We start from the raw sequence: 15216 nt of genomic DNA, 5'->3' as shown, positions 1-15216 counted from the left end.
GGTGACGATTGTCCACAGACAATCCTAAATAATTTTAGTATCAGTCGTATTTGATGTCCAATAAAAACTTCTATGTTTGTTTATATAGTACTCGCAAGATGGGCAATCATCGGTAAAAATTGCACAATGCATTCAAAAGCACACAATAAAAATGGGATACATTTTTAGAAGTTGTAGGGATATAGCACTACTTGTACCATACGAAGGTCGATGATATTTCCCTCATCGAACTTAATCTGTACAAATGACATCATCGCGTCCTGTTCTCGTACACGAAAGTCAGCCGTGGCCGAAATACTTCGTCCAGCTTACCCATAAAGGCGATTCGACTCGCTCCAGATACGCCATCACGAGTACACGGGAAATCCCAAGGAGCTACGCAACTACGCATCAAACATAGAACCCAAAGGAAGACCTCGACCCCGTTGGAATCTTCCAGAACGTGATCTCACCAGCCCAGCTACACATTGCTCAAGTAACACCTTTATAAACTAGCGAATCGTCCCCAGATGCCAGTGAGCTTCAGGAACTCGACCTGGCTCGTTCCAGCGAATCCCCTACCTACTTCGCTGTACATATAAGTACACCTGTATCAATCGAGTAATAAAGATCCTCTTCAAAATACAACTGAATTTCCATCTCGCTTGCACCTAACATATTACGCGATACAACCATATATACAACGAAAACATTTAAATTGCAATTACCGCTTTAGTTAGTACATTTAGATAAAAAAAAATATTGAGATAGAAAACCAATCCTTATAAACGTGGTGAAATAAAAAATTTGCCAAATAAATGAAAAATAGCACGGAAAAAAAATCCGTAAAAAAAATAGATTTTTGACTTTTAAAATTACCTAGACAATTAATTAGAAGTATTTTAAAGCAATGAAATATAACAATTAATAGGAAAAATATCTGACTATTGATTACAATACTCAGTTTGAGCGTAACAATCCTAAATTTTGAGTTAAAGACCGCAAAAGCCAAAAAACTGTAAAAATCGTAGATTTTTTTAAACGCTCATATCTCGTAAACGATCACCCACCAACAAAAATCAATATCATATTCGAATTCAGTGGGTCAAACTTAGTAAAGATTGGCTAGTCTCCGCTCTGGTATTTTTTTTGTTGCTCAGTGTTATCGATAGTGACAGTTGACAGCGGTTCAATCTTTCGACACGGTTTTGGCGCTGACAATGCTTCCTTAAATTTTGTAGATTTTTTGGTGATTTGTGTTTTTATTTTATCCAGTATTGTTTCAAATTGGTATCGGTTCGTACGGAAATATTTAAAAAAAATTTGTCCATCATCCACAAGCTCCTTATACAGTGTCTAAAACTCTCCTTCGGTTTTTCTATTTTTTAACATGGGATGCACATCAAAACGCCTCCGTGCTTCTTTATTGCCTTCTTGAGCTTCTTCTTCCAACAACAACGCGATTATACATAATTTTTCGTTCGATAAACGCCGAAACATTTTTGCTGACTTGTATTCTGACGCGGAGCTACGAATGCACGTGTATGCATTCATATTGTAAGTACTCGAAAATACGACGTAAGCAATATTGCGCCGTATCGTCATGGCCTGCAATGTATAAGTAAGCCGATTTTGCCTTGCACTCAGCCAAAGTGCTGTGAACGTGACGTGACCGCGACGTATAGGTAGATATGAATAGAAATGTAGGCGGGGTAGCGATGTGTTGACCGTATCCCGGCCTAACGAAACACTGTTGTGCTAGTTTTATAAAGTTTTATTGTTTGCCTATGGTTGTACAAAGGTATAGTATTTGTGGGCAAAAGTATGTCGTTCAGCGGTCTCTGGATATGGTAGAGTGTCGCTGGCTCGGCATTCAGCTATGTTCAGAAGGTCTCTGGATGCGGCAGTGTGTTGCTGGCTCGTTGTTCGGCTATGTTCGGAAGGTCTCTGGATACGGCAGTGTGTTGCTGGCTCGTCCGGCTGGTTGATCTTCCAAGTCCGCGTAGTGTAGTGGTGGCTGGTCAGGAGCTGTATGTTGACTGGTCTGCTGTTGTGTGTCGACGCTTGCTGCTGTGGGTCGACTGGTCTGTTGCTGTGTGTCGACGCTTGCTGCTGTGGGTCGACTGGCGTTGTTTGGGTTGTACCTCCTTTTATAGTGTTTCTGGAATCGCCTGACCGATGGTGGTGGTTTGTTGATGCGTAAGAAAGGAATGCACTTTTGTCGAGGCGTAGAATTTTCTGGAACGCTTGATGGAAGTGGTTATTGATGCGTGCGAGCATTTAGTTGTTGATGCGTACAAGAGGAATGCACTTTTGTCGAGGCGTAGTATTTTCTGGAATGCTTGGCGCTGTTCCGCTCGATGTATTTTGTTGTTGCGGAATATTCTCGAAGGTTTCGATGACGATGACGACGACGAGATTCCTACAGAAATGTAATAAAATGACATATTTGAAACAGACAGACCTTTATAGAGACGTACCGTGTAATATTGACAACAATTATTTATTCCCTCTATTATTATTACATTTCTCTGTTGCACACAGGCGGCCGGACTCCTGGGCGCGGTCCTGATAACATGGACGATAATAGTAGGGATGGGGCGCATAAAATAATTCTCCAATCGAGTCGTGCGAGTCTGCACGTCGAACGATGGCTTCCGGCCAACGGCATATGTCTCCATAACCTGAAAGTGTCGTTGTTTGTGTTGAGAGAGAGAGAGAGCAGTCAGCGGTTGAAAGATGGCTCACCGGTTGTTGGGGGCGCCGGCTCGCCTCAGGCGCGCCCTCCTCTGCGGCCCCCAACCACACTTCCTCGCTACGGCTGCGGTCTGTCACCCTTCACCCCGCTTCACCCACCCTCGCCCTCACCCTCATCCCCATCCCCATCTTCAGCCCCACTCTTCATTCACATAACCTCAAACTCTTCGTTCCGACTACACCCCCTCGAATCTGTCGTCCACCAACTACCAAATCCTACACCTTCGATCTATTCAAAAACACCAGAAAGCCTTTCTAATGCTTACGTATCCACTCGTGCAATTCGTCAGCCAAGTTGTGCAATAATCATACATTTCACTTTTAGTACGAATTTATCGAACGTATCTTCCTTATGATTTTCTTTCATCAAGTGTTGCATAATGATGACGAATTACCATGACACGTTACATTTGTCATCAAACATTTATATGTTATATATGTTGGTTTTGATTTGGACGAGTTGATTTTCCAATTGAATATAGTCATATAGAATTGTGTATATATCGACTTGAAATAGGGCTGCCGGATTTCTTCCGAGTCAAACTGGGAAAATTAACAATATTAGACCAGTTAGTTTTTTCCTCTCCCCGAGGTTTTGGCTTGCTTGGATTGCCGTGTAGCTTCTACTTAATTTTTAATTTATATTAAATTAGCTCAATCTTTTGCAAAGTGAAACATAGAAGAGGCTTGTAAAAATCAACAAATTTTAACATTAATTGGAACAATAACAATTCGGATGTATTTGAGGAATATAAGAAGGTTTCGATATATAATTCGATAATTAAACATACATATACGTTAACACATGCCGGTTATGAGAGCATTTTCGATACAAATTGGGGGCAAATGTAGGGAAACTTACACAAGACAAAAGTTCTACTTCCGGTTGTTTAATTTTGTTCGAAATTTTTTTAATACTTAAAATCACTTAATTATTATACACGTTAAATATCAAGAAAATAAAAATAATTTAAAAGGTCAAAATAAAATAATTAAATATTGTTTTAAAAAAAAATACTACTTCCGGTTTACGAATTCTATGTATGTTAGTATATAAAGAATACAAATATAAATTTGCAGCTTGATACGTTCAGGGGTGTGGAAAGAATTGTGTCGTCACAACACTTTTGACTTTTCTAAGTGGAAAAAATCCCACTTCCGGTTTATAAAATTTAATGATGTTTTTTTATTTTCATCACATTGATACAAGAATAGTACATGATTTTTTTCGCGAAGAGCACACATGTTTAAGGGGTCGAAAAAAATAGTGGAAGAAAAATCGAACAAGAGTAAACTGCCACTTCCAGTCGGTGGATGCTCACCAAATTTTATACATAGCTTGGTATTAAGCTTAAACTTCCAGATATGAAATTTCAGTTCTATAAACCAAATATTCTTTAGAGTAAAAGCACTACTACCGGCTTAGGAAAAAATATTTAAAAAATATCGAAGTATAAAATTTATAATTTCTATTACATGTAAAAAAATTTCAGTCCGATTCGCTTAGCGGTTTGGGAGATAATTGAAATTAAAAACTTAAAAAAAAGAGGACACCTATGAGGGAAGTCGCCGTCCAATAATATAATTATATTATATGAATGAGCAATATTATGATTTTCAATTGTCCATCCATACTTATTGTGAATCAGTGAAAGTATGAGTGTAAATGTTTATTTGTTTGTGCTATTATAGTTGACGAGGGCTAATACTACTTGGTCGAAGGTAACCACTCTCGAAGCACTGTTGAAACAATGGAGGCTATTCTGCGAGAATCCGAAGGGTTTCGAGAAGTATTTTAAGCAAAAATCTGGTAAGAATGCTAAAAGCTCCGAACCGCCTCCCGAAAAGGCGGCACCAAAGCAGGCCAAAGAAGCTGCTCCGCCGCCACCTTCAAAAACAACACCACAACAACGATCAACCAGAACACAGCCCGGAAGCGAGGGTTGGAATATGAATATGTTTACGCCGAACGCCAAAAGGTCCCTTTTTATTAATATTCGATGAACAATACTTATTACAAATATGTGCAACGTTGAATTTTAATTTATTTTTTATCGTAGGGGTGGTCCAGGGGGTGGTAGCGGCGATAAGGATAAGTGGATGATATTCGGAGCCATCGGAGTTATAGGTTTATTTTGGGCAATTACCTCTTTAGAATTGAGATATAGGGAAATTAATTGGAAAGACTTTTGCAATCTGTTAGTATTATGGTATTTTTTTTAATGAATTAATTTAAGGATTATTTTGATTTTAGGCTAATTTGTTCTGTAAATTTTTAGATATTTGCGGAAGGGCGGTGTTGAAAGATTAGAAGTCATCAATAAAAAGTGGGTGCGAATTTATTTACTACCCGGAAGTTCTATGGACTCGGAATCTGTAAGTGTTCATATTTGAATCTCTATGCAATAGTCAAATTTATCATCATCATATGTAGGAGTCGGGTAATAGGGAGGATTGCAGGAGAGAGACAATTAAAAGGCGATCTTAGTTCAACCTTATACGTTTATTGTTCAATATAAGAATACACACGATGCACGTACGCATTAGGCCAGCCCTGTATATATATATATATATATGTATATATATATATATATATATATCGCTATTCTGTGTGTGTGTGTATCTGCGATAACGCTCGCTGTACTATAATAGTCGTTTGGATTTTGACATATATGTGTATAAAACTTTGCCGACAAAATGTACAATATAGTAAAAAAATAAAAAAAACTTCTATATATACTGTTTGCTACTAATGTTTTCTGTAGGGAGATAATTGAAAAAAATCCGACCGCGTTCGGATCGAACACGGGACCGACACATTTCTTTAAATTTTATTTAATAACTTAATATGCCAACACCCAAGCAATGATATTTCATCGGGTACAACACTAGTTCTATTTAATTAGGTTGTTTATGGGATAAGTATGGTATATTGTATGTTTGCTCTAACGAGGATAGGCAAGGTAGAATACACGGATAAGTAAATGAATATGTATAACAGTCTTCATTTAACACATTCAGCCTGGCGCATGATTTCATACATTTGCCCATGTGGCGGCACTGTCACGCGTATCGGCACCCAATTACGCGTGACGGCATTAAATCATTTTATATAATGAGTTATCCCTAAATCTTTAGAATTTTATAGGAATTTTAGTGTTGGGGTGCTCAATGAAGTGGAACCGTAAAATTATAGTCTGCTATAGCACTATCCGCGTGGCCACTGGTGGTACACGCCGGGTTGAACGTGTTAATAAGTACATATACACATAAAATGCAGAATGGCTACAAATTAAAAAATTAACTATGCTCCTTGGAACGAATCATTTGCGCATTAGAACAAAAAAAAAATTGCGCATTTAATAAATATATTTCTGTCAAATAAAAAATGTTATATTGAGCATTATTTTATTTGTAGTATGACAAAAAAAAATGATTATTTGACGATTAAAAAGTGCGCTGCTAAAGTTAGAATTGAAAACCTCCCATGATTTAAACTACAATAAATTTGCAGATTATTTCACAAATTCTTGACTTACGAGCTATTAAGATTAAACGTATGAATGTTGGAAAGATTTTTGAACGTGTGTGTGTGGGTCACTCGTCGTAAGGCTTGCCCGACGTCAAGGCGTATAAATAAACACTGTCTAAGCTACTCCATGTGTATCATTTGGAACCCCCTGCATCCAGGATCCTACATGAGTATTATATGGAGTGGACGGCTGTCAGTTGAGACGTTACCGATCCTACATATATGCGTGATCTTTATGCTCAGCGTTAATGCGCATTTCATTCATTTTAGGTTACTTTATATTTTTTCTGTTGTGAAAGTAGCTTATCAAATGCCGGTATTTGATATTGAAATGCTGACATAATTAAAACAATGGATTTGTAATTTTTCAAATGATCAAGTGTTTTTTTTTATTATTTATTTATTAGAGGTTTTTTTTTAGTCTTATTGCTTATTTTATTTTTTTAAGTGTACAAATATTATATTAAAGGAACGTAAGACTTTTTATATGTTCTTTTGTTTTATAATCTAATTGTAACTTTTTTCTATTGCTGTTTTTTGTTTTAATGTATGAGAAATTATTTTTATTATATTTATTCACACAAATTTTATTTGATTTTTAAATGCTTTTTATTATTACGAAATTATGTTCACAATACATCTTATATCTATTTTAAAAGCTACTGATCTACTGATCATTTTCTATTTTACAATTTAATTTAATTTGGTTAGTAATCATAGTATTATATTATTCTAATGTTAATCTACTGCATAATAGGAAAAAGAGCTCAAAAACCTATTTACAATACACAAATTTTATGAAACCCTTACGATGTATGCGCATTTAAATATTTTTTTCCTAATCGGATATTATATTATATTGAATAAATTCTTATTTACCTTTTGTTTTTCCACAACCGGGGTATTCCAGAAAATATTGTGGTTCAACATCGGTAGCGTGGATTCATTCGAGAGGCAGTTGGAGAATGTTCAGATTGAAATGGATGTCGATCCGGCCAACTTCGTCCCCGTGATTTACCGGACGGAATTAGAGGGTTCAAATTTCAGCGGAATACTTCCGTCGTTGCTAGTCATCGGTTTCCTCATTTACATGATGAGGAGGTCGTCTGAGATGATGAGTGGTGGTGGAAAAGGGGGCGGCCTCTTCGGCGGCGTGATGAATTCCACCGCTAAGCTGATTAATTCTACCGACATTGGCGTCAAGTTCAAGTGAGTGATTTTGATATTCGTGACGGTTTAATAATGTCGATTCTTTGCTGACAGTGTGGTGTTTTTCGTAGGGACGTTGCCGGATGTGAAGAAGCGAAGATCGAAATTATGGAGTTTGTCAATTTCTTGAAAAACCCTCAACAGTATATTAATCTTGGTGCCAAAATTCCCAAAGGAGCGATGCTCACAGGTTAATTCGCTTACAGTGAAATATATTTTTTCATTTTTTTTCTAATATTGATTTGTGTTCTAATGTTGTGAATAGGACCTCCTGGAACGGGTAAAACTTTGCTAGCGAAAGCGACAGCTGGCGAAGCCAATGTTCCCTTCATAACCGTGTCCGGATCTGAGTTTTTGGAGATGTTTGTGGGCGTTGGGCCGTCCAGGGTACGGGATATGTTTAAAATGGCGCGAAAACACGCGCCTTGTATTTTATTCATCGATGAAATCGACGCTGTCGGTAGAAAACGAGGTAAATTTTGTTCAAAAAATAATCTACGGTAGGTAAATATTGAATATTTGGTCGAAAGTCTTTAATAAAGTTGAATCGCAACAGGTGGTCGAGGCTTCGGAGGACATTCCGAGCAAGAAAACACACTGAATCAACTGTTGGTAGAGATGGACGGCTTCAATACGACGACCAACGTAGTCATACTCGCGGCGACCAACCGAGTCGACATTCTAGACAAGGCGTTGCTTAGACCTGGTCGATTCGATCGGCAGATCTTTGTGCCCGCTCCAGATATCAAGGTACGCTCATACTTAATACAGTAGAACCTCGATTATCCGGATTGTTAAAAACAAACACAAATTTTACGATTTTGCTGCTTTGAAATGCATACATACTGTTGCGTGGACGTGAAGAGGGGGCTTCCAAGATCGAAGAGAAAAACGCAAGAGGGTTGTAGAAGTCGTTTATTGGTCTGCTCTCGTCGGCGCTCCATGTCGGAATGGTTTCCAGGCCGAGAGCGCCCCATATTTATACCCGTTGGGCTCAACAACTATTGGCCGATGAGTCAGGCGATCCCATTGGCCGTTGCATACGGCTCATTCATTCGTAGAGGCCATTTTGGCGGGAACGAGAGATCAGGTGATCTGCGCTAGTAAACTATCGGTCCACGAGCGCCACTCACCTAATCTCTACGTTACAATACCATAAAAATTCTAAAATAAGACGAAGAAATGAGTCAGTCGTCTTCAAAATAAAATACTCAAAACCGTTTGTTTCTTGAAAATTTGATCGCGATTTGAATATTTATTTTTAATATTACCAATATGGAAAAGAAAACGTGTTGTATTATCATTAAAAGACATATTAGATATAATCAATGCTTTAAAAAGCGGTGTCTTAGGACGTTTTTTGTCAAATAAATATGGTGTTGGAACGTCAACGATCTCGGATATAAAAAAAACGAAGTGAAAAAATTATGAAGTTTATTGATTCATTAATGTCAGAATATGGAAGCTCGGAGCGTAAGGCTATGACAAAATCAGGATAGGAAGAAGTCGAAAAGTGTATTTATATGTGGTTCATTCAAAGACGACCGTCTGGACAGCCAATATCTGGTCCATTGTATGAAAAGTATTCGCGATTTGGCAGCTTCAAAAAGAACAGCTAACTTTAACCCTTTGCCCGCGGCAATAAATATAGCGAACAAGCCCTGTATGCGGCGGCACCTTTTTCGTGAATTTGGCAATCGAGTTTTCGACCTTAAATACAGATTTTAATATTCACTCAGGTAACCAGATATGTTAATTAACACATAAAGTATTATTTTATACAATAAAATACATAATATATCTCGTAGTTTTGGCTTAATTGTCAAATAATCATTCTTCGTAATTGTATGAAAACGTGACGTCACACAAACGAGGTATCAGTATGGTTCCACAAAAACTAATTTTTGACTGGTATATATTCATTTTAAGCAAATTGAATAGATGGCATTCAACTCAGTGATATATTCAACCGATTTTGAACCTTAAAACAGTTGAAATAGGCGCATATAAGGTTCAAAATCCCGTGCAATGTTCAGAAATTCTATGGAAGACAGCCGCGCTACAGACTTGTCGCACAAAGCTTCCATAGAAGACGGCCGCGGGCAAACGGTTAAGGAAAAATCCATAATTGAATTTCTTAATATTGATCTGCATGTTATTATATATGTAAATGTAAACAAATAAATATTGATCAAACTGAATGTACACGCCTTGTACCTTTGTCAATTGTGATTTTTTCGATTATCTGGACTACTTTCATCTCCAATTAGTCTGGATAATCGAGGTTCTAATGTGTGTGAATACGTAATTGTCGTTTTTACCATAAATTGTGATTGCTTGCGTAGGGTCGAGCTTCAATATTCAAAGTTCACTTGGCACCGTTGAAGACCAACTTGGATAAGAACGATTTGGCGAGGAAGATGGCCGCCCTCACTCCGGGATTCACCGGTGCTGATATTGCAAACGTCTGCAACGAGGCGGCGTTGATTGCCGCTCGAGACCTACACACAGACATTTCATTGGTCAGCTTCGAGCAGGCCATTGAAAGGGTCGTGGCGGGAATGGAGAAAAAGTCCAATGTGCTTCAGCCGGAAGAGAAGAGAATAGTAGCGTACCACGAGGCGGGACATGCCGTTGCTGGTTGGTTCTTACAGCACGCAGACCCCCTGCTGAAAGTCTCCATTATTCCGAGAGGAAAAGGATTAGGGTATTTCGAAAATTGACTCGACTGTTTTGTTTCTATTGTTTATTGGTTGTTTATACTTGATTTTTATGTTTTAGATACGCCCAATATTTGCCCAAAGAACAGTACTTGTATTCTAAGGAGCAATTGTTTGACAGAATGTGCATGACCTTGGGAGGTAGAGTTAGTGAAGAAATTTTCTTCAGTAGAATAACTACCGGAGCTCAAGATGATCTCCAAAAAGTAAATTTCACGTTATTGTCTGATATATAATACAAATTTGGTAAATAGTAGTTGGCTTTTCGGAATCCAAACCGATAGGTCAATAGGTACATGTGTATATACATACATTGCTATCGATTAGTAGTGGACAAGAGCGCTAATGTAAGCATATTAAGTCAATTTTAAACATGAAAACTAATTAAATGGTCGGTAAGTTATGCAGGAATTGAGGAATAACAGTTAAATTATTGATAGTGTTGTGTAGGAGTGGGTGGAGGATCCAAATTAAAGGCCAAAGTCGCTTCACAGCATTTATTGGATGATTAAGGAGGTCCACGCGTAGCCAGCGCTCGTTTCAGAATAGTCTGATATGGCCTAAGTACTTCCTTTTAACGGACTGGTTCCTCACCACAGCTTCCTCTATCCGTTTGTTTATCTATTGTTTAGGCACGTACGGTCTCAGGCACGCATAGTCGCACGCTTTCGCACTCTCAGTTCTGAGAATTCTACCTGTCACTTAGTGCGTCCCGTTAAGACGATTCGGGGGTCTCCATTGTCGGCTCCCGACTGCACTTTAGGCGGCGGCTCCTCTTTCCTACGGCTACAATAGTATAACTTACTGACCATCTACATCTAACCAGTGGTTGGCGTGCAATGCTTTCAACTGAGGGGTCATGGGTTCATTCCCAGGCCCGGTGTTGCTGGCTAGACCTAGGATATACTATATATGTGACTTTAGGTCGATTGTTTTTATTGTATTTTTACAATTTATTTGATTTTATTGCTGAAACGGTTCCACCAAAATTGGCAACCTATCCTGTCTCTCGCAAATTCGACGTCATAGCATCTAAAACTTGTTGATTATGATATAAAAATATGCTACCCACCAAATTTGTAAAATTTATGTATTTCTCGAAACATTAGTATTATAGAATTTGTCCCTAGATGTCTCTATAATAGTGTATAATAATTATTTATCGTTGTTTGTAAGTGGCCAGGAAAAGTGCATCGGGTTTACCTGTTAAGCCTTCCTGATATATATGTATGTATGTATTCACTTACCAAATCATACAAAATTACTGACCGATTAATTAAATCTGTTAAATCCCGTTTCCAAATCGTCAACTTCTTCAGACCTCAATTTTATATTAATTTAAGTAATTTCAATTTGTTAGTGTATTTTATTTTAAAAATGTATTCACAGATAACACAAAGTGCATATGCCCAAGTAGTTCATTACGGTATGAATGATAAAGTTGGAAACGTATCGTTCGAAATGCCTCAACCTGGAGAAATGGTTATAGAAAAGCCTTATTCCGACAAGACAGCTGAATTGATCGATGTTGAGGTATTCTATCGTACAGCATCGGTTATTAGTACAAATCTGAAATTAAATTTATGTACGTATTTTTAGGTTAGGAATTTAATACAAAGGGCTCACAGTGCAACGACTGAATTGCTCACGACCAATAAAGAGAACATAATAAAGGTGGCCGAGAGGCTGCTCAAGAAAGAGATCCTGGGCCGCGATGACATGATCGAACTGCTCGGACCGAGGCCGTTCCCCGAAAAGTCGACATACGAACAGTTCGTCGAAGGGACGGGCTCTTTCGAAGAGGACACTACCTTGCCGGAGGGCCTCAAGGATTGGAATCAAGATAAGAAGGAAAAGGAGAAAGAGAAGGAGTCATGATTTAGTCAACGCGAAATGTAGATATGTCTGAATGAAAAATACATATATGCGTACAATTATTTTTATCGATTTGTATAATAACAGTATAAATAAGATGCGGGCATTTAAGTTTAGATTTTTCTAGTTTTCTTTTTTTTTATTATTTATATATGGACTTTTTTTTTTTTTTTTGTTTCCCTTTCTACCTTGAAATACATTGTGATTTTATAAGGTAAAAATAAGAATGTGGATCGTTGTTAATTTATATGTTTATTTAGGATGAATATTTGTCGCATTTATATAGTGAATAAATTATTTAAAACATATGCTGTTTGGAATGACTTTGTTTTATTTCATGTTTAATCGTTATTTTCTTTCTTTTTTGGTTGTGGCTATTTGCAGGTGCTATATTTGCAAATTATAGGCTATTTGCAGGTACTATATCTGCGAATTTTTCGGCTATTTGCAGGTACTATATCTGCGACAGGCGCAAAGCCTTCTGCGCATGCGCGTGAACTTATAATCCGATTATAATTTCTTACATTTAATGTATGCTAGACTTGTTTAGTCAAACGTTCATTATACATGAGGCAAATAAATTTCGCACGTTATTATAATAGATTTATATCATTTAGCTATTTCGCGGCTTGTACTTGTATGTAGGTATTATACGTTCTATATGATAATAATTTTCTAACAATTAATAATAATAACTAATTTGGATTATATTTTTTACTCTACTTCACTTTACGAGTTCGAACTAAATTTTAACAGTAAACACGCTGACAGTGACAGTTCACGCGCATGCGCAGAAGGCTTTGCGCCTTTCGTAGATATAGTACCTGCAAATAGCCAATAATTTGCAAATATAGTACCTGCAAATAGCCACAACCTTATTTTTTATCATTGTCCTCGATTGTCTGATTTCTTTGGATCTTCAGATTTTTTATATTTATATATTTTTATTCCGCGTAACAATTTTTCGAATCAACATCATAAATTAAATATATAGTATTACTAAAAACATAGATATTAATGATGCAAACTATTTGTCAGGTTTTATAATACATTTATCTACATATATATATATATAGCATAACTCAGCAACATTCAATAAGCTTCAGATTGGTTAAGTATGGAGCCTGATATTCAGTGGTTTCACCCTAATGGTTTCCATGGTTTTCCGGAAACCCGTTATTTATCTAAAAATTCATATAATTTTTGTCAAAACTTATACAAATCTTGAAAATTTAATGAACTTTCATGTAATAGTGCCTTGTATAGTGCAAAATCGGAGTGACAACACTGCAGTAATATTGTATTGTAAGTATTGTTTCTAGAATCTTGTAAGTGTTTATCATCTGTTCAACCACATTTTATCTAAAGTTCGCCGACATTAAAGAGCAAACAATATTTCTGCGGAAAATTTATATTTAAAATTAAATTAAAATAATGCACATGTCGAATTGGTAGCGCCATGTTACAGACTAACATAAATGATAACATGTCGCTTAATTCTTTCTCTGACATTTTCACAGTTGAAATAGTTATGGAATTGTATGGCGGAATTGAGATATCTCTTGGGAGTTTGTAGATGGGATTTTGATAAACGCCTAGTATATCAGCTAGTAATAAATAATAATTATTATTAAACTTAACGATAATAGCTTGCAGCATGAGTTTGCAACTTTAATAGTAATTGTAGTACATAAGTTAAACTGCTGTTTAACCATTGTGAGTACACATAAGATGTGCATAATTTAATTTACTATAAAAATTTTCGGTTTTGTGGCGTTTCGAACTGTCAAAGGTGTGTATTACAAGATTTTTTGTATGATTCAGCTTAATTTCTACGTTTCAATCAACTGTCTAAATCAATTATCTGTTTCAATCAACGATGTCTTTAATCTGCAAGTTCAGTTCAAGTTCAGTATTTGTTGATTGAAACAGATAATACTGTTATTAAATTATTTTTAATCAATCAAATTTGATCTTATAATCCGATTGTCAATCTTTAAAGTTATTTCAGTATCATTTGTTCATATAGATTATTGCTAACTAATGAATCAGTTAGTCAAAAAGTTAAGGCAGTTTTGTTTTATAACCAAAGTATAGAAATATGTAGGTATGCGACACCCTATTCATTTAATGATTTGTGAAAGAAAAACACGACCAATGAATGATTTTTTTTTTAAATATACTACATATACATATGTAGTTTCAAAAAGGTGAAACCCAAATCAGTAATTTTTTAACAAACGCAACAGTAGGTATTTTAAATTTAAGGTCGCTTATTTCCACACGCAAAAAAATATTCACGTGGCTTAGGTCCTTAAGGCGTAGCTGGCTCGTTGTTTATATAATTGTAGGAATCTAGCACAACTTGTGCTATTACGAATCAAAACCTGTGATCTCATACATTTCACACCAATCATCGGCGCTCCTGTACAAACATGCATAACTCAAGGGCAACGTCCCTTTCGACCATTCCAGAAGAAAGAGTTCATCGCTCGATCGTAAAACAAACGAAACCCAACAGCGATGTCATCAGAAAACTGTAATACGTGTCCTAAAAAGTCGTTTACGCGTGGTACACGACTCCATTCTCAAACGAACGACGTCCTGGCGCTGACCCCATAGCTATAAAACACGTGTCCTGGAAACGAAGAAAAATCATCTGCACACGGCACGCTTCAAGCCAGAACGTATATAAAGCGACGCACCAGCTCCCAACACCAGAGTGAACCTCTGGAGCTCAACCAGCTCACTTCTCCGAAGCTCAACCTCTTCGTACATACAATAACCATTGTAACAATTGAACAAAAATAAACGATCCTCTTACAAATACAAACGGTGTTTTCTTAGACCGGGACACGGCCAACACACCTGTCCCGCGTACTAAAAGAGTAATAACATGTAGGAATATAGCACATCGCGTACTATCCCCTTTGAATTATCCCGTACCGAAGTCGATGAACCCATATATTTCCCCATCGAACAGCAGTCGCACATCGAACGATCTCTAGACGCTGACCCCATCACACAGCTACAAAGCACCCTTCTGGGTACTCTTCAAATCACCCGGAACCCGTGAACGTAATCTAACAACGTCTAGATGCTGACGTCATCACACAGCCACATCACGCAACTTCTAGACAAAGA

General features: G+C 37.1%; 1 protein-coding gene across 1 annotated transcript; it reads left to right on the top strand.

Moving 5' to 3' along the window:
• Positions 1 to 1613: 1613 nt before the first annotated feature.
• Afg3l2 (AFG3 like matrix AAA peptidase subunit 2) lies at positions 1614 to 12396 on the top strand. Its single transcript, XM_077433303.1, has 13 exons — positions 1614 to 1664; positions 2524 to 2805; positions 4429 to 4715; positions 4797 to 4934; positions 5016 to 5112; positions 7179 to 7477; positions 7549 to 7667; positions 7743 to 7949; positions 8034 to 8227; positions 9823 to 10184; positions 10259 to 10403; positions 11587 to 11730; positions 11797 to 12396. Exons 2-13 carry the CDS (start codon positions 2719 to 2721, stop codon positions 12073 to 12075), a joined length of 2358 nt encoding a protein of 785 aa, XP_077289429.1. The 5' UTR covers positions 1614 to 1664; positions 2524 to 2718; the 3' UTR covers positions 12076 to 12396.
• Positions 12397 to 15216: the final 2820 nt, after the last annotated feature.

Source organism: Arctopsyche grandis, chromosome 6 (assembly GCF_051622035.1).
Source record: "Arctopsyche grandis isolate Sample6627 chromosome 6, ASM5162203v2, whole genome shotgun sequence".
Classification (NCBI taxonomy): Eukaryota; Metazoa; Arthropoda; class Insecta; order Trichoptera; family Hydropsychidae; genus Arctopsyche; species Arctopsyche grandis.
The sequence above is the reverse complement of the archived record's forward strand: the minus strand, read 5'-3'. Positions and strand labels throughout refer to the sequence as shown.

Coding starts and splice junctions, on each gene's coding strand:
- Afg3l2 (XM_077433303.1), top strand. CDS start 2,719: ATGGCTCACCGGTTGTTGGGGGCGCCGGCTCGCCTCAGGCGCGCCCTC. Junction 4,716..4,796: donor TTTACGCCGAACGCCAAAAG/GTCCCTTTTTAT, acceptor TTTTTATCGTAG/GGGTGGTCCAGGGGGTGGTA. Junction 10,185..10,258: donor CCGAGAGGAAAAGGATTAGG/GTATTTCGAAAA, acceptor TTTATGTTTTAG/ATACGCCCAATATTTGCCCA.